The 22,948-nt window shown below is 38.1% G+C and overlaps 1 protein-coding gene across 1 annotated transcript in view; it reads right to left on the bottom strand.

Annotated features, from left to right (window-relative positions):
• Window positions 1–22,948, bottom strand: part of RANBP17 (RAN binding protein 17) — a 388,698-nt gene that overhangs the window by 351,942 nt on the left and 13,808 nt on the right. The window contains exons 3-7 of the mRNA XM_075543208.1: window positions 19,885–19,975; window positions 11,429–11,595; window positions 7,728–7,793; window positions 3,554–3,658; window positions 150–315 (exon numbers count right to left, since the gene is read on the bottom strand). Coding sequence (XP_075399323.1) covers window positions 150–315; window positions 3,554–3,658; window positions 7,728–7,793; window positions 11,429–11,595; window positions 19,885–19,975 — 595 coding nt within the window. The remainder of the gene's footprint in view (window positions 1–149; window positions 316–3,553; window positions 3,659–7,727; window positions 7,794–11,428; window positions 11,596–19,884; window positions 19,976–22,948) is intronic.

The following is a 22,948-nucleotide window of genomic DNA, read 5'->3' as shown; positions in this document are numbered from 1 at the left end:
AAGAGGCTATCAACAATTACTTTGGGGTATAAACCCTTCTTTTTACTGAATGTATAGCAAGAAAGGAGATAACCATGCAGAGGGAAACCATTTTGTTTAATTCTGTGACTTCTATGTTGACTATCATTCATAATAAATTTGCGTCTTACTTGTTCTCCATGTTGTTGGAATCTGCACTGTACAAAGATCATCAGCAGATTCATCTGCTGAACTGCCAATGAAATCAAAATTAAGGCAGTTGAGAACCAGTTTTAAGACCTGCATTACTAGATTTTGTTGACTCTGATCCTGTAAATCTAAAGGTTTGGCCAACACCTGGAAAAAGAAAAAAAAAGGTTTAAAGTCAAGTAAAACTTTAAAATCATGCAAAGTTTTTACTTCACTTATTCAGCCTGTTTATCTATCCAAGTGTCTATTCATAGATCTTCATGGTTGTAGGTTTGTATATATACCAGCATTTGCCTTTGTTGCCTTTAACTCACAAACCTTTCAAGGTTATGCATATGTTTCCCAGAGAACATTTATTTATGTGTATTTACGCTTTGCTGCCAATATATCCACGAATGTAGTGGAGCACTTTGGGTCCAGTAATGAAAATGCCTTAGACATAACCAAACACTTTGGAGGAACAAGTGACGGGGCCCAGGGGATCAGGCCCATCGTCTCAGGGACATTGTGCCTACTGGCATAAGATAGTTCACAAAGACAGTGTTTTACACCCCAATCAGGTGAGCGGTGGCGCGAGTCTTAAAAGGTCATCAGCAGTCATCTAAGGCGCACCTATTGGTCTCTCCCTGTCCAGATGAAATTAAGAGTGATGAACGTCCAAAGACCCGTGGAAACTATGAGTCCAGTAGCCTAACAGACTTTGCACACTTCAGTGTCCACAACCCTGAGATGAAAAGAACTAGATGGTGCCCAGCTATCTTTACAACTCCTCTGAAACGGCTATTAGAAGATAATGAACTGAGAAAGAGCAACTGGAACAGAGCTAAAAATCATAAAAGAGACCAAAAGTACTGTCTGCCAGAGACGGGTGGCACTCTGGGCTTTGTCCTTACCCCTCAGTCTAAAACAGAACGCAACTCTGCAATGGAACACTCAGCGATTTAAGATCAAAGGCCCAGCATTTACCCAAGAAGGTTCAAAGGATCATGAACCCGGAAACACAGACAGAAAGTGAGAAAAGTGACGAGGAGGGTGCATAGGATGAGTTGAATCAGAACGTCTAAGAAACGTTGAATGTAAATTATGATCTGTTCTATAAGCACAATCAAGTTCATGTCTTTAAGTTCCATGAACTTAAAACCTCCAGTGACACATAAAATAAACAAAAAAAGTATTTAACAAGTTATCTAGATATATTCAGAAAAATGGTCAATCTACCACCCAAACATTTCTACAGTAGATCACCTTATAATTTTGTGAAATGAGAATAAGAGCTTTTGTGTATCACCTTTAGAACAAGTATTTTACATAGCAAAATAGCTTAAACACATGGTATTCGTTTGCTCAAAAATTGTTAAACACAAGCTGAAATGACAATTTCCTTCAAGAGAAGTAAGAAAGACCCACGTCCAGTTCAGGGAGGTTGACGGAGATGCCGGAAGCGGGGAGTACTGCAGAGCCATGCTGACAATTACAAACGGCCATCTCAGGAGAGAGACGCATATGTGTAAAAAACAATATACGGCTTGAAGTTTTTCAACAGAAACAATATAAACAGAAGCAAAGTGAGAAGACAGGAATAATCATGGACTAAGACAGGCCATGAGTTTTTAGCTATTTAATTGGTTGATGGGTACAACGTTGTCACTACATTATTCCATCAAATTTCTATCTGTTACATTTTCCATAAAAATTGTTCTTAGAAGATCATCTAAAAAGCCATTGCCACCAAGTGGATTCGGACCCATAACAACCCTGTAAGATAGAGCAGAGCTGTCCCATACAGATTCCAAGGCAGAAATCTTTCCGGAAGCCGACTGCTACATCTTCCTTCCTGCACAGAATTTGGTGGATTTGAACTGGCAATCTTTTGACTAGCAGTTGAGTACTGAACCACTGTGTGACCAGGGATCTTTAAGATACAAGGTCTTTAGATCTGATTTACTGTGGCAGTTATCATGGACTACAAGCAGAATTGAAATATGTGGATAAAAATATTTTAAAATTATTTTTAGCATACCTTAACTGTACTTCAGAAACTGTGTTCTACTCTAAATTATCCCTTCCCACGCTGCCAATTCACAGTAATCATTAATACATTAAAGGTTTTCAAAAGTTCATTAGAAAATAATTAGAAAGTTTATTAGAATAGATTTGCTTATCTTAGTTTGTTATTTAAACTTTTTTGAAGGTGCCCTTTTCATTAAGAACCCAGTAACCTCAGTGTACTGGCACATACTTTAGGAACTAATGCACTGGGCCATTAAGCTGGAGCCCCATGAGGATGTCTCCTTATTACCGTATATACGCGAGTATTAGCCAACGTATCAGCCAAGGCATCTAATTTTACCACCAAAACTGCATTAAAGAAGTGCTGGACTTTCCTCCAGTTCCTAAATGTTTCCTCCCCCAACTATCATGATCCGGATTCTACCTTGCAAGTCTGGCTAGACCAGAGGATGTACACTGGTGCAGATAGGAGCTGGAGGCACAGGGAATCCAGGGAATCCAGGGCAGATGATAACTTCAGGACCAGGGGTGTGAGGGGCGATACTGGGAGGGTAAAAGGAGAGTGGGTTGGAAAAAGGGAACCGATTACAAGGATCTACATGTGACCTCCTCCCTGGGGGACGGACAACAGAAAAGGGGGTGAAGGGAGACGTCGGACAGGGCAAGATATGACAAAATAATACTTATAAATAATCAAGGGCTCATGAGGGTGGGGAGGCCGGAGGGAGGGGGAAAAAGAGAGGACCTGATGTAAAAGGGCTTAAGTGGAGAGCAAATCTTTGAAAAGGATGAGGGCAAAGAATGTACAGATGTGCTTTACACAACTGATGTATGTGTGGACTGTGATAAGAGTTGTATGAGTCCCTAATAAAATATTTTTAAGTGCTGGCAAACAGCTTATACCCGAGTATACACGGTATACAAGAGGACAAAATAGAACTAGGCATTATGCTCTCCCTAACGTGCAAAGGAGAACTAACTTATCAATGGGAAAATGTGCCCACAGATCATATCGAAGTCAACTATCTTGGCTCAACTATGAATAAAGCTTGAGAGTTAATAGATTAAGAAAACTTACTAGCATCACTGTTCATCTATACTCCAGGAAAATATGAGCAGAACAGAAAAAGAATTATGAATCAACTATTTTCTGCAAAATAAGGAATCTACAGAAGGAAGACAGTGACAACACTGCCTAAAGACAGGTTACAAAATTCCCTTTGGACTTATCATATCCCAAATACGCAATTTCGTCTAGGTCTAGACTGTCCAGAGGCATACTTCCAATGTCAGAATAAAAAAGAAAAGGAAATCTATTTAAAATTCTTTTGAAACACTTATTTTTCCCCCTGATGGTGTATATTACGCATCTTACCTCTTTCAGAAGAGAGCAGGCCAGCACCAGAATGTCTTTGAGAGAAGTGTCGCGGAATGAGGAAGCTATTTTCCTGTGTTTTGCTGAAGATCTAGAATAATCAACCTAAAAAGACCAAGATGAATTATTTTAATAATAACTAACCAAAGAGCAAAGCAAAAAAAATGTAGTAAATAAAAAGAGGAAATAATCATTAAAGAGTAAGATATAGATAGCATTAGAACTTTTAAAATTTTACCAAGAAAGTGAGTTACTCCAGAAAAGCAAAGACTTAATAGCAGAACCAGAGTTCAAATGCAAGTTTCTTAATTGTTAAAATTCGGTGCTCTTTCTATAAATCATACTGATACAAAATTAAAAATCGGCGTTGGATCAAATCTTTTCAGGCAGCATGAACACAGCCTGTAGGGTACTGTGAACTACCCATGCTTTATTTCATATTTGACAAACAGCAAATTCTCTGATCCTCAGATTACACATGTACAATGAAGAACATCCAAAATAACATTTGAAACTTTCTGTGCATCTGCCAGCACTCTGAACTATACCCACTCCTCACTGACTGACAGGTTCGGGTTCCAGAGACTCGATCGCTGTGTGAAAATCAGGGCAACATAAAAAGGAAGGCAGACAACACCAGCCCACAAAATGGGAAATGACTGCACTATTGTACAACTACCAGATAATGCAATGGCTGCTTCTGAGGCAATCGTGGCCCAGGAAAGCTGACACATAACCTTAGGCATCACAGCCAGTTACTCTTAGCTACACCCTCAGCCAATGGACATCGCAAAAGTGCGTAATAGTTGTAGGACAGATTTTTTTAGGATGCAAAATGTCCGCTAACAGCTCCTTAAGAAAGGAGTTGCTATGTGTAGTTACAGGAAAAAAATTTCTATATGAAAATGTCATCTGTATCTATATCATATATGCTCTTTATTCATATATCCTTGGTATGCCGAAAAGAAACTAAAATAGAATGTATAAGTAATTCGAAACATAAATTATTATATAAATATTAGTGTAGTCCTCGTGAATATTTTTAGAACATAATGAGTAATAGTTCTTAGGAATAGACTGACTAGGACAGTTAGCTCTTCAGGCGCTAACTGAAAATATAGCACGCTCAACATTGTACATGACAGTTTGTGAACAGAAAACCAGCAAACAAAGCAGAAGTCTGTGTTCAATTATTATCATTAGCAAGAGAGTTTAGAGTTGCTAACACATTACTATTTATTCTCTTTGTTATTTGGGAGAAGAAAATAAACCATTTCCCTTGCTAACAATTACAGATTTAAAGAAAGCAGAGAGCACAAAATTGATTATCTGACACTAAGCTCCAAAATACAATTTAACTATCGAAAGGCCAGGTTTAGTTATAACAGAAGTTCAAAGTTATGATTCAGCATAGCTATTATTGAAAATGTATCCAATATGTAAGATGGAAAGTAGAATTTCCTGGTTTTCCTTTTCTTAAGTCAAACTTCAAAGTTTGTCTCTCTAAAAATTATGGTGTCAATATATGAAAAAAATATTTGAATCCTCAATGTAAATTAATAGTATGTGGCATTATAATTCATCAAGTGTTTTTCACTTATTATTTCTTCATCTTCAAAGGTAGTCAATAGTCTCATTTTACAGATGAGAAATTAGTTTACTGATCAATCATTATCAGCATGTCCCTACCAAAGAGAGAGGCCACTTGTATCTGGAGCAGGCCCTGTGTTAGCAGCTAGCCATGTAACCTAAGGAAGACCCGGTGAGCAGTATCATTCTCTCTTAACAGACCAACACATGTACAAGCTGGGGTAAAAATGGCAGGGTTTAATTCGGTGATCTCCAGGGTCACGATAAATTGGAACCCACTTATTACCTAACAACAACACAGTGATAATGTAGATACACTACTGTCTGGTTCAGAAATACTTAATATTTGCTAGTTTAAATAATAAATGATCTACAATTAAGCTAATGGAGCAATTATATTATTATATCACTATACTATTTTAAGTTTTATGAAGTTAAATTTTCACAATAAAATTATTGTAAGATACATTTAAAAAGTTACAACTACAGCTCTTCAGAAATATTTAAAATTCTAGAAATAGTAGCATAAATATTATAACGTCTCTAGAGAAGCTATTTTTTCAAGTTAAACTTGAGCCCTCAGAACTCTTTAGAGGTAGCTGGCAAAATGCAAGGATCCCGGGGACACAGCGGGTTACGTGGTGGGCTTCCGGCCACGAGGTGAGGGTTCAAACAGCAGCTCTTCTCGAGAAAGATGAGCTATCTGCTCCCATAAAGACTTACAGTCTCAGAAACCCTAAGGGGCAGTTATAATTTGTCCTATACGGTCACTGTGAGTTGGAGTTCAGTGAACAGCAGTAAGGTTAGTAATTATGAGAAAACCTGAAAGCGCCTTGCTGTTCCAGGAAGAAAGTATTCAAAGAGTGGTGAGGAGATGTCACATGTATGCAGAAGACAGCCTAAAAGGGTGACTGATCAAATTGGTGGAAATTGGAGTACTGGTATAAATATTATCAAAAACAAATCATAATCTATTAAATATATTAAAATAGCAAACAGCAATCCATAATAGTATAAGGAATTAATCGGAGGCGTGATGAGGAGTGGAGCTCAAGTAGGAAGAAAATGCTTCGAAAACGTTGATGGCAACATATGTACAAGTGAGCTCGATACAACTGATGTATGGATTGTTTTAAGAGCTGTCAGAGCCCCCAATAAAATGGTTTTTTTTCCTAAATAAAAAAAAGATAAGATGAAGCCCTGAAATGGGTAAGTCTGCTGCGTGAGACCCCTTTAAAGTGTTGAAAGGCAGAGGTTACTCTGAGGAGTAAGGTAGGCCTGACCAAAGAAAGCCACAGTATTTCCAACCGGCTCAGATGCACATGAAAGTCAGGCACGGAATAAGGAAGACTTAAGAAGAAATGAAGCATTTGGATCATGGTGTTGGTGAAGACTATTGGAAATAACACGACTGCCAAAAGAATAAACAGATCTGTCTTGGAAGAGGTCCAGGTGCTCCAGAGGAGACTTTGTCTCATGTACTTTGGACCTGTTGTCAGTAGAGACCATTCTCTGGCGAAGGACATCACGCTTGGTAAAGTAGAAGGCAACACAAAAAGAAGGCCCTCAACCAGAAGCACTGGCACAGGGGCCGCGACCATGGGCTCCAGGATCAGAAGGATTGAGGGGACAGCGCAGGAGCGGCAATGTTCCGCTCGGTTGTAATATTAGGGTCGTGCGAGTCAGACTTGACTCAATGGCACCTAATTAGAGTGTGTTCTTGTTCATTTCTTGATTATTTACAGTATGCAGATGGCACAACCTTGTTTGCTGAAGATTCTGGGCATGTCCATAAAAATTAAGTGCTGCACGTGAGTTTGGGATTATAAAGAAATTTTAGCAAGCACGCAAACACAGAATCCAAGAGTGATAAAGACTGACTATATATACAATTGTGCTTGCACGCATGAATCAATGAATATATACAAATACACGTACACACTCCCCAAACATGTTATTCTGAATGACAACAATTTTTAAATTGAAATACTACTTTCCCCTCTTTTAATTATTCCACCAGGAACTAACTCCTGCTTTTCTTTCTCTTTACAACAAAATTAAGTGCAAAAGTGCACAGGAGCAGGTGATGATGTGCTCAGCTGCTGAGCGACTGAAAGCACTGCTGGGGGCAGGTGTAGCTTCTAAGAACTCTCCTTATACAGGCGAGGAAAAGCCATCCCAGCAAAGAGTGAATTCCCCAGAGGTCTATTCGTTGATGTGTCCTGCCAAGTACCCACTGTTGAGGAACAATTCACTCAACCGCTTGTCTTTTATTTGTCCATGAATAAAGGTCTGTTTCTCTCCCGCATATACATCTATGTGAAGATAAAAGAGAAATTCTCCAATTGTCCATGGAGCAAGGGCCATGTCTAATTCCTTGTTCTTTGTAGTACTTTATTCTAGTGGTGATACTTTAAATGACAATGAACGTATTCTAATGCTTAATTACCCCAGCAATAAAAGCAACCAAAAAAATTTATTCAGTTTTATGCCACATAAAGGATGTACATTTTTGTCACCAAACCCAGCATATACACAGCTGTACTAATGCAAACCTTATTTTCCATTAGACGAAAACGCTTACCAGGTTCATTTCCTGTGTCAGCTCTGAGAGAATCATTACTCCTATTATACAGTGCTCCACAGTGCCCTTTGGAGAAAATAGCCAAGTTTAGCAAAAGTAGACACATATGATATAGGCATAAACCAGGCAATATTTACAAATAATTATGCAGTTAAGCACCACACTTAATTAAAAATATATCTATTAAAACGCATGGAAAATGAATTTGAATCCTACAAATTAAAAGAATGCCAAGCTCATATTTTCAAGAATAAATTTGCATAGATTTTAGTGGGAAAAGGTCTCCCTACCTTAGAAAGGCAAGATACCCCACAAAAGGCATAAATTGGGCTTAAAAATCCAAGCGTTGGCTTTAATGTTTTTATAAGATCGTGCATCAGAATGAAAAAATTGTTTTTAGTTCTATAAATTATCTTGAAGGCTACTGACATGATCGTATTAAAAATAATGAATAGCTTGGTAAGTAATTCAAATCTCTGGATCTAATATCAAATAAGATTTTTAAAATATTATTTCATAATGCAAGTGCATGTATTTATTAGGAACTTTAAATATAAGAATCTGAAGTACCCACTCTACTGAGTTATCTATAAATAAGGTATATAATTTCATTGCCTCAACATATGTACTTTTAGAAGTAATTAAGAATAAACAGCTGTAAAAATCCACTAATAACGCACATGAAATATGGATCTAGGAAAATTGAAAGTTGCCAAAAATGAAATAGATCATATAAAATGTGATGTCCTAGGCATTAGTGAGCCAAAATAGATGGCTACTGGCCATTTAGAATGGGGCAATCATTTGATCTACCATGCTGCTGGGAGTGACAAACCCAAGGAGAACGACATCTCATTCACTGTCAGAGAACATTTCAAGATCTACGCTGAGGTGCACTGCTGTTTGTTATAGGGCGCATCCACGAAGAAGAGCAGCTAATACAACTATTACTCAAATGCATGCAACCAGCAATAATGGAAAGTGTTACTAAGTCCTGCATCCTGAAAGTAATCAAACATGCGATCAAGACTCAGTGATAATTACTGCTGCTTGGAATGCAAACATTGGAAACAAAGAAGGATCAGCACTGGAAGATGGGGCCTTGGTTGGAAAAGGATATCTAAGAGCACAAGACAGAATTTTGCATGGTCAACAACTAACTCATTGCAAATACTCTTTTTCAACAACATAAATGGCAAATATGCATATGAACTTCACCAGATGAAACCACATGAATCAAATGATACCTCTGCAAAGAAACAACGAAGAAACACTGAATAACCTTAGTTAGAACAATTTCAAGTGCTGAGAAAGAAAGACTATCAATTGGTTCACATGCAAGTGTAGTTGAAGCTGGAGAAAAAACGCAAAGGCTTTAGAGTCAAAGTCTGGCCTTGCACAGCCCATCAGAATTTGGAGGCCCACTCATGATTAGAGTTGATGTACGGAGCACTAACGACTGCAGACCAGACAAGCTGTGGGATGCCTGGAAACGAAGGGTCAATGAAAGGCAACAAAGAAATAAAAAGCCGAATATGGCTATCAGAGGACACTCCGAAACTTTCTCTAATACACAGAGATGCTAGAGTGAACAGAAGAAATTAAGAAGTAAAAGAGCTGAAAAGAAGAATTCCAAAGTCAGCTCAGGAAGAAAGGAAAGCATCATGATGAAATGTGCAAAGTTCGAGTGCTAGGACACCAAAAGCACTGTTGCCACGTCTGAGCTGAAAGAACTGAAGGGAAAATAAAAACACAGGTCTACACTTGCAACACTCAAGGGTTTTATGGCAAAATTCTGAGCAAGACACAGGCATGAAGACACAACAGCAGGAATGAGTGACTGCACAAGTTGGGTTGCTAACCATAGGGCAGCATTGGAAACCAGCAGTTCCTCAGGAGAACAGTGAGCAGGTTTCCTACTGCTACACACAGTGAAGCCATCTCAGAAACCAACAGAGGCGGTTCCACTCCGTCCTATAGGGTTGCTGTTACATTGGAATCAACTCATGGCAGTGAGTTTGGCTTCTGAAGGTCACTAAGTATGCCCTGTAAGTCAGATGACATTATTAATAGCAGGTCTTCGGAGATGAAGGAAGCACCATGCTGACTTCCTTTCCAATGCAAGCTCTAGAACTCACTGATAATCAGCAATGTTAACAGCACTGCTGTAGAAGAAAGCATTTAAATAAGTTTGGAGTATGACAGCAATAAAGCTACAATAACAAAGAAAGGAAGATGCACAAAACTTAGAGCCAGCCATTAAGGATTTAGCACACCTTAAAATAAATTTTAGGGCAAAATCCACAGAAGCCGCTAACTCCCAAAGGAGCCATGTGGTACCATTTTATAGCAGTAAAACATTAAAGGCAATTGCCTTTCTCATGACTCAAGGTTAGGTCAAGTCATAGACCCAGAAAACAAGTGCTAAATAGTTGGTTATAAAACTACAATAAACCTAGAAGATAAAAACATTTTGTTTCCTTGGGCCTTCCCACGCACTAAAGCTAATGGAGAACATTACAGATAAATGTTAACTAACAAGAATTATTTCACTCCATTCAGTACTCAACCTCGACAGTACTTTAAAAGAACTCCATAGTCTAAGCTTGTCTGTGCTACTGATTCAAAATGAATTATATAGACTCTTAGAAGATAGCATGCGGAGGGATCCTGTTATGCTAGCCAAAATGACATCCACAACTCCAATGCTCATCAGTCTCAGAATACACTATCCCTCTGTTTCACTGTACACCACTGATTTCATGGCTAAGAAATGCACTGAATTCTGGGAATATCTGATAACCGGGGTTTTAATAAGGCTTTGTAAAGTTTTACAGTAACAGCTTCATCTTACATCCTCAGAGCAATTGGTGGGTTTGAAACCCAAATCTTAAGGTTAGCAGTCCAACACTTACACAACAGAGCCACCTTGCAATTAGGAAAAGCGGTGACAGGATGGAAAATGGGTATGTAAGTATTTGGATCATACTCAACTGGGCTAATTGCCAAGAAAATTGCATCTGAGAACCAACATCAAGACATATTATAACTGGGTGGAATGCAATTGGGATTACTAACATAACGTAAATTAATTCCCTGCACTTTTTTACCTCCCTTTGTAATGTCCAAATACCGGGATTGTGTAACAAACATACACATTAAAAGTGCATATAACTTTACTTAGTTAGGTTGAAAATGTTATTCGGAAATTCAAATAGCCAATGTGATATAATGTAAAACTTTTAAATCTGTATATTTTAAAGAATAAGACTTGTTGAAGTGTTAGTTCCATGTTTTACTAAATCATGTATGACCTTACAGTAATTACTTGACCTTTCTAAGTCTATTTTTTTACTGACAAAATGAAATTCAGTTCCCAGGATTGTAATGAACATTAAATTACCCAATAAATGAAAAGAGCTGTGTTTTTAAATATATGCAGTACAAAATATATAAATATCACAAAAGGGAGCACATACACTTCTAAAACTAGAAATTATTGCAATTTACATTCTTCTGATTTGGAAGATTTAGAACTCTCTAGCAACATGATTCTCCTTTGCTGATAATAAAAGAGTAAAAAATATCCTAATTATGTGGTACTGAAAGCTACACATCAAACAACTGAACTTTACAAAAGTAGTATTCTACACTCAAAATGCAACTAGTAATGTTCCAATAATGTAAAAACAGCTTCTTACCTGTAGAAACTTTTTCACATCATCAATGATTTCTCTGAAGACAAACTGGTTTTTCTCAGACTCAAACCACCCCAACTTAGTTATTTTAGCAATGACTTGTACAAGTGCTTGAATAACAAAAGGAGCCAGCTTGGGTTGGGATGCCACATAATTCAGAATGTAGTTTCCTAGAAAGAAAATTCTTGTGATCATTTGAACTTTCAGAAACATAATGCAAATTATGCAAATAAAAAGAGAAGTCCATACATGCTGGTTGATAAAAAGCCAATCTTTTCCTCTCAAGATTTGCGAAGTCAGTTCTATCATGAGGCTCACTTTCAAAAAGGCAAATTTGGTGCATTGAAATTGATATATCAGGAGGACAACAAGAATACCACTTTTGTTTATTTGTGATTTCATTTACACATGCAAAAATATGTAATACAGAAAACATCAGCCAGGTCAACCGAACTAAGCCATGTAATACACAAAGTGTACTCACTGTAACATTTATCAGCTACTTCAGCTTACACCAGTGTACTATAAACCACACTCAGACTCATCTGGTGTTATAATTTCTTCCCATTTTAATAATTTTCCCTTTACTACTTCATAATACCTCACAAGCTACAACTCATCTTCACAAATAAATTGAGAGCATTTTCAAGATCGAAAGCCAAATTTCTTAACCAGTTAACATATATATAAAACTGTGTTCCCATTTAGGTTAGTTACCTGTCCGTTTTTATTGTAGCATGAACAAAATTTTTGAATATTGTTTTCTTAACCCTATTTTTCCGACTTAAACCTTTTATCTTTGCATGACACTATGTTTTAGGAACAAATACGTCATTTTATAGCAAAAGTAACTGTCCTAGTTAAGTAGTATACAAATATAAAAAGAGTATAATATTATAAATTTGGAAATTAAAGAACACTGTAGTAAAGCTTGGAATAAAGTTAAAAAAAACCAAAAATATAAACAATAGCATATTCAGCTCTGAGCTTCTAGTACTCAGTAATTAAAGTCAGATAACAAATACATCATAAATTCTATCTGAAAATAAACATAAAGGACTTTTTGGTATGATGGAGGACTAAGCAGACACACTATACCGATCCTCTACAACAAAGACATGAAAATTAAGTGAAATATATATGTAAAATAATCCTGGGCCCTAAACTTCAGAGGAAAGACTGGGCAAGTGGAGTGCATACCAAGTAGAAAAAGAATCTGAATAAAAGTGATGAGAGAGGAGACACACAGGTGACCTGACACAGTGAGGCCATCCTGAACTCTTGCAAGCAACATTCAATCAAGACAATGGCCTGATAATACAAATGTACACTGGTGACTGTTTAAGAAGAAAGCAATAGTGCCCATTCAGCTGAGACAAACCCCTTTGTCCTACCAAAAACCAAAGTAATGACACAAGCATCGAATCTATGCCAACCCATAGCAACCCAATACTGCCCTACCTAAGGGGTGGGTGATGGTCACTACACGCTCCTGTAGCACCTGACCATCATTAGATTATATGTGTAATGAGAATACCAGAACAAGAAGCGACAACAGAAAAAGCACAGAAAAAGTTGTCAAATATTTATTGGAGGAAAACATCCCTAACCTCATGAAACAGAGTAAGGTCTGTATTCTAGCTGAATAAGATTCAAAAGGATAGACGCTCCCCCCACCACCAAAAAAAAATCACCGAGACATATAATATCAAACTTTCTAAAACTAAAGATATGGAAAGAATCTTGGAAATAACTTGGTAAAATGAAAAGTTACCCATTAAGGAGAATCAATCAAGACTAAGTTCGGATTTCTCAGCAGAAACCATGCAGGCAAGCAAGCAGCATACCAAATGTAAAATTCTGATAGAAACATTGTCAACCAAGAATTATATACCTAGCAAAACTGCCCCAAAAGTACAACCAAGAAATTGGGGCATTACCAGATTTTTTAAAAAAGGAATTTTTAAACTCAGACCAACCTTACAAGAAAATCTATGGGCAGAAAACCATCAACAGCAGCAACCCTGAGGTTAACATATATGACAAGATTGCCTAGAAGTTAAGCCAGATACAGACCTGTACAAAGTAAAAATAAAACGAAACCAAAAACTACAAGAATGAAAACATGGAGCCAAGGATACCAATTTGTAAAAAAGACAATTAAAAAATAAAGTAGAATAGTACAGTTACAAAACTCCCAGATGCAGAGGGATTCAAGTAGATGTCAAAGCAGAGCAATCTGTTTCAAAACTTGAGAAGACATAAATAAATTAAAACATAACCTCAAAGAAAATAAGCCTCTCATTAAAAGCAAAAAGGGAAAAATCACAAATATTCAGTAAATACTGAAACAGTAGCAATGCAGAAAATGACAAAAAATCCACCCAAAAAGTGGAATTCAACTCTAAAAGCTATGTGAAATGAAATAAGGGTCAGCAAAAACTAAAAGACACTAGAAGTGAAAATGTTCAAGACAAGAGAGGTAAATACTGTTATCTATACAACTCTGCAGACAATGAGACACACAGGCTGAACAGCAGTGAGGAGATCAGGTCTACGTCCAGAAATATATGAGTTTGGCAAGAGCATATTTCTACATGTATCTTTATTATGCTGCAAAAGTATCAATAAATTTGGTGAAGCACAAACAGGAAAACATTTGAAAACATCTAAAACTTAAGTAAACACTGGGAGAGAATTGCCGCATATACTCGAATATAAGCCGACCCAGGTATAAGCCGAGGCACCTAATTACTGCCTGGGAAACCAGATAAACTGATTGACTCGAGTATAAGCCTAGGGTGGAAAATGCAGAAGCTATTGGTGAGTTTCAATAGTCAAAACAAATGAAAATTACTAAAAACTGAGACATCAGTGGGGTAATGTATTTAAATATTTATTTTAAATAAAAAACATAAAGGACAAGTCATTTAACATTAGTAAACCAGCACAGTAAGTGGAACATAGGTTCAACAAAAACAATAAGGTATCAACAATGATACCTTATGAGTACTATTCCCTGAGCTAAATCAGTAACCAAGCTAAAATGTAGAGTTAAAATCCTTCAAAACTGGGTTCCTCATCATCATCCGTATCCCTATGCAGAGCTCCAGCTGGTGTGAGGTCATCATAGACGCTGTCCTCACTGAGATTGCCGTCATCACCATCACTGCTATCATTTTCATACAAAGCGCTGTCTTCACTGCCATCCATAGCATTACTAATACTAAATTTCTGGAAGGCACGTCACACCACGTCTTCTGGAATGTCTTCCCATGCATCTTGAACCCACTTTGCTATTAACTCTGTCAGGCTTCATGAGATTTCCTCCTTTTGTGAGTCGGGCTTGACCAGATGACATCCATTCATGCCACATCCTTCACACACTGTCTTTAAAAGGTTTATGCAAAGATACATCCAGAGGTTGCAGTACAGATGTAAGCCCACCTGGAATAATGGCTAAAGTAACTTTACTAGATTTTGCCAAATTTTTTATGTCATCCGATAGGTGGGCTCTGAACATATCCCAAACAAGTAACGATTGCTTTTTCTTTAAGGCTGCTCCTGGTCGTCGGTTACAAATTTCTTCCAGCCATTTTTTTGTTCCGTATTCATCAATCCAGCCTTTAACATATGCACACACACACACAGTAATTCTTGGTGGGAAATTGATCTTTTTAGGCAAGGTTTTTCTTTTAAAAATAATGACAGGACGCAGCTTAGTTCCATTAGCCAAACATGATAGAACAACTGTAAAGTGTTTTTTTTTTTTCATTTCCTGTGGTTTTGAGAAAAATGTTTTTTTCTCCTAAACTTGCCACAGTTTTGTTGCTTAGAAGATCAAAAGTCATGGCAGTTTCATCCATATTCCCAATATCTGCCAGGTCATAATTATAAATTCTTCTTTGTTTTATAATAAATGACTGGAATGCCATCATTTTTTCTCCAAGGTCTTGTGGAAATTTCTGGAAAATCTTCGTTCTTTGTCTCAAACACAGTAAGCCAAACCTATTCATGAAGCAGGTATACACCATCCTGCTGATGCAGCAAATTTTTCAATGCCTGGTGCTTTATATTTGTCATCCTTAGCCATGTGTAGAGCACATATGCAGATTCCCATGCGTGTTATGCAGTAACCATTTTGACGACACTCCATATCCCATTTATGCAATTCACTCTCTAGAGCCCATAAAAAGACATTAAACCTTGATGAGTTTTAGCTTTTGGAATCTGTTCCAAGTCAGCCTTCATTTTTCCACCACTCCCTCACTTGCTTTTCATCAACACAGAATTCCCTACTTGCAATACTGTTATTGCTCTCTTCTGCTCTTGACTCAACCTTCATTTTGAAACCAGCCTCATATGACCGGTGTTTTTGTTTTGGTTCAAGAGTATCCTTTTCTAATAGGATAAAAAAACAAGACTTTGAAAAAGAACTTTCATGGTAATGGCATCCTCCTGCGACGTGTTAGCCGGGAGGAGGGGGGGAGAGTCCATATCGGTGGGGGATGCAGGATGTGAATTAACACAGAGACCAGAGGGGAGAGACGGAGCACAGCCACAGACACATCCTTACCAGTTCAGCTGCCGGTGTTAAGTGAATCACTACAGGTGCTTCTGCGAATTGGAGTCATTCACATCATAGGACAGCTCTGATTAGTAAGATGTGAGTAAGCAAACATTCAAAGCCCTGCAGTTTCAGCGGGGCTTTGAATGAACAGCGGAGAAACAGCAATCACCGTGAGATTATGGGCACTCATCCCATTACCTTGGGGGGGGGGGTGGAAGAGCAAGATGACCTCGCTGGGTATCACTGACCTGTGTATAAGCCGAACCCCAGTTTTTCTGCACATTTTTTTTTGCTGAACAACTCGGCTTATACACAAGTATATACGGTAGTCCCTGGGCCTGAGGGCTCAGGCCCACTGTCTAGGTCAACTGGTTTAACATAATCCATAAGACAATGTTATAGTTCATACTTTGTTGAGTAGAGACTGAAGTCTTGAAAGCTCATGAGCAACCATATTTAGATGTAACGATTGGGTGTCTCACTGTCCAGCAGAAAGAAGAGTGATCAACCAGAGAAAAGTGGACATAATTAGTCCAGTGGAGTAACAGACCACACAACCATCAGCTTCCATAAGCCTGCGACCTGAAGACCCAGCTGGTGCCCACTACCACTATAACTACTCTGAAAAGGGATACAGTAGAAGGACCTGCATGGGGGGCTCAGGGTGGGGGTGAAGGTATGGAACAAAAGTCAAAATTCTAAAAAGTGACCAGGATTAGTCAGGGGATAGACTAGTGGAACTCCCAAGACTAAGGTCCTTAGGTGTCCTTCAGGTCTGGAACTGAACTCACTCTTACTGCTCAGTTTTCATGAGACAGAAACACCTTAAAATGATCAACCAATTAAAATTAAAGGGGCAGCATTAGCCCAAGGAAAACATTCAACAGTATTAGGGCAGAACAGGGAATGGAAGGAAACAGGAAACACAGAGAAAGTAGGCTAAAGTGAAGTTATATTGAGAAAATTGCAATCAATGACATGTATCAAAAGTATATCAACTATTGAATGTAAAATTATCTAATCTGTAAACCTTAGCCTAAATTACAATAAAGTTTTAAAAAAGTATGCAAAAGAATATAAATTAAAGATAAAAAGATTAAATTTCTACTTTGACCCTAAAAGCTAGCATGTAATTTTGGAAAAGGAGAAGAAAGTAGATACCTCCATAAGTAACTAAAACGCTTTATAGAAAGAATACAAAATTCAAGAACATTTACAAACAGAAACTGTAATTTACACCTACAGAGCTAGCATACGAATTATTTGGAATAAAAAGAAACTACCACAAGATGATTCAGAAGGGATTTAAGAGGTAAGACTATGGAGAAACTAAATCTTCATACATGGCTGGTGAAAATTCAAAATAGCGCAACCACTATGGAAAACAGTTTGGCAGCCTTTTCAAAAAGGTAAGCATAAATGGATTTTGTGACCTGGTAATTATACTCCTAAATATTGACCTAAGAGAACTGAAAACATACATCCCACAAATACTTATATATTAATATTCAAGTTAGCATTATTTATAGCTGCCAAAAAAGTGGAAACAAATCACATGGCCATCGACTAGTGTAAAAATGAACAAAGTGTCAGGTGCAAGTATTTTCTAAAGTAGGAGATACCACCTGGGGCGGGGCAGCTGCTGGGACAATCCAGAGGGCCTTCAAACGCTGATATCTATACTTTTATCCTGGATTATGGGCTATCATACAAACTTTTTTTTAAATTACTCGGGGTGCACTGAGTACTTTTTTCCCTGAAAAGGAAGTGGTTTAATTTGGGAAGCTATGATCTACATTATACAGTATTATTAAACAACGAAAGAAATAAGATACTGGTACATGCTACATGTAAAAACCTCAGAAACATTTTGCTAAGTGAAACAAACTGGATACTATATGACGGCATTTATATGAAATATCCCCTAGAGGTTCTCTACTGAGACTGAAAGCAGGATGTTACTACTGGTAACAGGACTAAACTGTTAGTAAGCATGAAGAATCTTTTGGAGTGATCAAGTACTGGCTTATGATGATGTTTATACAACAGAAAATTTACTAAAGAAATAATTAATTATATACTTTAAACAAGTGAATTGAAAATTAATGGTATGTAAATTATACCTCAATAAAGCTTTCAGTTTGCCAGGAATGACAGGAGGAGGGGACTGGGGAGGAAGGACTATTTGATTAGCTATATCCAAACTTGAGCTTGGAGCAAAAGAAAAGGAGGATTGCATGCTAGTTTATGGAAAGCGTAGCAGGCAGACATAGGCGGCATGAAGGAAGGACCTTCTGGCACAGCTCACAGGCTAGAGCCAACAAAGATAGGAGGCTACTAAGGAGGGGTGGTCCTTCAAAGACAAGCTTATCAAAAGACATCCATGGTAAGCTGAGAAAACAGCGAGCGACAAGAAGCTACTACATTATATTAAAAAGAAAGTAGCATGGTTCACACAGGGACTGGCAACAGAATGTAAGCATGGAAAAAATGAGATACATAGATTAGGAACATATCATGAAGATCTAAAACACTGATTTGATAAAACATGACTGTTTAGATTCCATTTTATCTGACATGTAAATTATTCTATTCACACGAGTTACACGCATCTGTCATAACAAGTACTCTATGCTACCCAGAGAAACAAGAGTGGTAAAATAAACCAGAGAAACTCACAAAAGGAACCCATTCTTTATATTTGAAAAATTTTAGTGTTTGTTACTACAGCACACTAAGTCAATGTCATGATTCAGACACTTGCACCACAGACAGAAAGTGGCACATTTGTTTAAGTCCTTTTGTTTGGAGAAACCAGACTGGTTTTCATCATATTCATGTATAAAAATTAAGTTGACTATCTGTATTATAGGTTTTTACTTTCCTCATTTTTCTCTAATTTCCTTTGATGAGTATTATATTTTTATTTTGTTTTGACTTTTGTCTTGTTCCCTGAGTTCCCAGCTAAAAACATTTTTAACAGAAAAGCAAAACAACTCACTGCCATTGAGCTGAGCCCATCTCGCAGCAAACCTACAGGCAGACTGGAACTGCCCTGCGGGTTTCTGAGGCTGGGAGTCTTTCTGGGAGCACAAAGCCTTGCCTTTCTCGCAGCTGGTGAGTTCCAATGGCTAGCCGTCCCCTATGCCACCAGGGAGATACCTCAATGAGTACCGTTATTTTAAGTAGCCATTCAGCACCACCGCTTGATAACTCAGGATAACATAGGATAAAGTAAGAATTCTTTTATGTAAATTTCTCTTTTGCTTTTTAGAAATCCTTCTCTACTCAGCTACAACTCTGAGTACTTAGAAAAATATCAATCAAACATATGAAGCAAACAACACACATCATTGTGTGATTTGGCCATTTACAAACTTGTGCTCACTGGTCCATAGAACCTTTAAATCTTCCTGATACACAAATATAAACCATGCTTGAGGCTAGCAAGCAGAAATGAATCAACGGTTTAAGTATTTATTTTAATATGAACTAAAACCAAACCCACTGCGACCAAGTCAATTCTGACTAACTACCCAACACAGGGTTTCCGGGCCTTTGTGAATCTGAGCAGACAGATTCAGAAAGGCTGGTGAACTTGAACAGCTTAGCATCACCAACTCTGACTCTGAGTCAATTTTCAGTCACAGCGACCCTAGATAGCACACACTGTAAAATGCTACTTATCATTTATTATGAAATTAAGGAAAAGCTTTTTTATTACAGTTCTGTTTAACACACATCACTGTTCATCACTGCTTGTGAAGACTTGAATACTCACCTTAAAAGAAAAGGCAGACTGAAGTCATATGCCTAATAAAAATTAGCATATTTAAAATGAAACACTATTTATAAAATACAATTTATAAAAACATAATAAATCACTTACTGATGTCTATCCTCTGTTCAATAGGTAAAGGATTGGCTCGGCTAACAAGTTTTGAAAGACAAGTGGCTGCGAGGAGCTGGGCGTAAGATGTCTGTAAAGAATAATGCATTTTATTTACCATTATCATACATGAAATCAAAGTAATCAAAAAGCTACGATAAAACCTTTCCATAAGAATGAAGGACATTTTTCAGGTTTTCCGAACTGTCTAATTACAATAGAATAAAATGCATAAATATACACATAGAATACATACAACATACAAGGGGGTACCCCCCCCCAAAATGGAATCTTTTCCCCCAAAGCTATGATTTTAATTTTCTTACAAAACAACTTTATCACCTTCAAAGTACTCTCAATTACACTTAATACATTTGTCAAATATGCGGTTCCATTCTTGGAAATATTTTCAAACTCATCTGTTTGGATGGCTGACAGCACCTCCCTCGTTTTCTTCTTCACCTCTTCTATTTCATCAAATTGCTGTTCTTTCATGTCCCTCTTCATTCACACAAGTCACACAAAGCGAGGTCAGATGAGTCAGGTGCATGGCACAAGAGAGGCATGCTGTTTTTTGCCAAAAACTGGTGCACTATAAGGGCAGCGTGAGCAGGTGCATTGTCGTGGTGGCAAAACCACTCCCGTCTGCCACAAATTAGGCCTTTTTTGTCAAACACTGTTAGGCAATCTGTATAGAACCTCTAAAAAGAAAACTTAACAATCTGACCTGGTGGAGTGAACTCCAAATATACAATCCACCTCACATGAAAATACATATATATAAATGAGCATCATCTTGATCTTCAATTCCACTTGATAAGTTTTGGGTGAGGTGACAATGGCGTCTTCCGCCGGTTTGATTGATGTCTGCATCCAGAGTCATAAAAATAGCTTCTTCTCTTCCCCAGGAATGGCCTTCGCAGCTGTTCTTCCAAAGCATGGCATGTTTCCACTCAACACTCGTTTTCCTGGTCACTCAGAACCTGAGGCACAAAATGCTCAGCGACACTTTTCATTCCCAAATCTTCCTTTAAAATGTGCTGAACCCAGCTCCAGATAGTCCAGATAACTTCCCCATCTCTTCAGTGGTCCGTCAAGTGCACAAATCTTATTTACATTTCCATCCGTTCGGGAAGCTGACTGACGTCCAGAACAAGGTTTGTCATTAATCGACATTTCATATTTTTTTGAAAGGAGAAAACCATTTGCACACTAGTTTTTCCCATAGCTCTGCCCTTGTAAGCTGTATTCAACATCACAGCAGTTTCTGCGGCATTTTTCCTGAGCAGGAAACAAAATTTCAAAGCCATATGCTGTTCTTTTAAATAAGTCATCACACACACACACAAAAAAAAAACGAGGTTCAAATTAACAAAACAAAACAACTCCGAGTGAAACTGCTTTTACAAAAAAATTCACTGTGACCACAGAGAACCTTCCCAGGCGACACCACTAGGGCGCACCCACTCAGAGTGGGTTGCTCAATGCTGGCCTGGAGGAGAGGGCGGCTAGGCTGGAGCAGGTACAGTGTCTGGCTACTATGAAAGCTCCTCCCAGCGGAGCTTTTCCCCACTTTTTCGGGGGCTACTCCCTTGTAATATTCCCTCAAGGGATCAACCAGTAGCTGAGGGAGGCACAGGTTAACCTCTTCAAATAACAATATACAGTTGGAGAAATAAAGAAATACACCAAGTTCCAACAAAATACTCTTCACCATGATCTATATGACCAGCCCTCTGATGATTTCTTCACATTCAGCTGGTTCCACTCTTCACGAGGGTCTAGCCCTCACAGCCTCTGTCAGTTCCTCTCCACTCTTGCCTCCTACTCCTTCAGCAGCACGTCTGACGAGATTTGCGCTGAGCAGCAACCAGCTTCCCATTGCTGTGGCTCCGCAGTGCTCTAAGTTTACTGCAACTCTTGGCTGCCCTGCAGGACAGCGTGCAGCTGCAAGCGTGTGTTGTGCAGGCTAGACTCTAAAGCAGCAGATCACCACATCTTTGCTCCCAGTAAGTGGCTGGAGCATTTGAACCCCTTTTGCTTAAGCAACTTAGCACATAACCACTGTACCACCACAGACCCATAATTGTCTAACTAGTAACTTAATACTTGAACTCTCCAAATACACGCTCGTTCTTCAAAATTCTGTTCAGCTATGCACTCGTCCCCACAAGTTTCTTGTAAAGACCAAAACCTTCTCTCACAGAGTTGATTCTGGCAACCCACATAGGACTCCCAAAGCTGAATCTTTTTAGGAGCCTCGTTCTCCTGTGTAGCAGCTGCTGGGTTTGAACCTTTAGGTTAACAGCCCAGTGCCGAACCCACAGCACAGCCACGGCTCCTGTTGCAAGGCAGTGCCCCTCTTCTCTCCTCTGGATAAAAGCGGCTGCAGCCCAGAGCCAAATGCAATCCATTGCTTGCTTCTGTACGGTCCACGAGCTAAGAAATGCTTCATAATTTAAATAGCTGACAAAAATTAATAGTTTTTATTGTATAAAAATAATGTTACGTAAATTCAAATTTGGGTGTCTTTAAGTTTTATTAGAACACAGTCATACTTATTCAATGATATATTATCTTCAGCTGCTTTTGTGCTTTCGAGGCAGAGCTGAATAGTGGAGTCAGAGACTGGCCAGGGGGGCCCTCCTACAGCTGCTCAGCCCACTAGACATCACTGCAGTGGTTTAGTTTTATCTCATCTGTCCTTACATACTGTTATCAGTACTTATCTATCATATCTAGAGGATACAAGGACTTCAAATGCCTAATTGTTAAGTCCCAGTTCAGGATTAATTGAATTACATGGCAGAGCGTTATACTTTTTTATGCAATGACTGTATTTGTCCTAAAAGAATATTTTAAAAAGTTGACAGTATGAGACTAAGCACTTAGAACATTCTCAACTCACAGGAAAGCAGAAAGCTTAGAACATTTAAAACAAAATACCTCATTGCCAGATAATTTCTACACAAAAATGTGAAAGCCAGGCCACGATTACATTGTTTCAAAGTAGAAATTAACAAAATTTTGTTTATCAGTGATGAGTTAATTAGATCACTATCAT

Source organism: Tenrec ecaudatus, chromosome 2, assembly GCF_050624435.1.
Source record: "Tenrec ecaudatus isolate mTenEca1 chromosome 2, mTenEca1.hap1, whole genome shotgun sequence".
Taxonomy (NCBI): Eukaryota; Metazoa; Chordata; class Mammalia; order Afrosoricida; family Tenrecidae; genus Tenrec; species Tenrec ecaudatus.
This window is presented reverse-complemented; position numbering and strand designations above follow the sequence as displayed.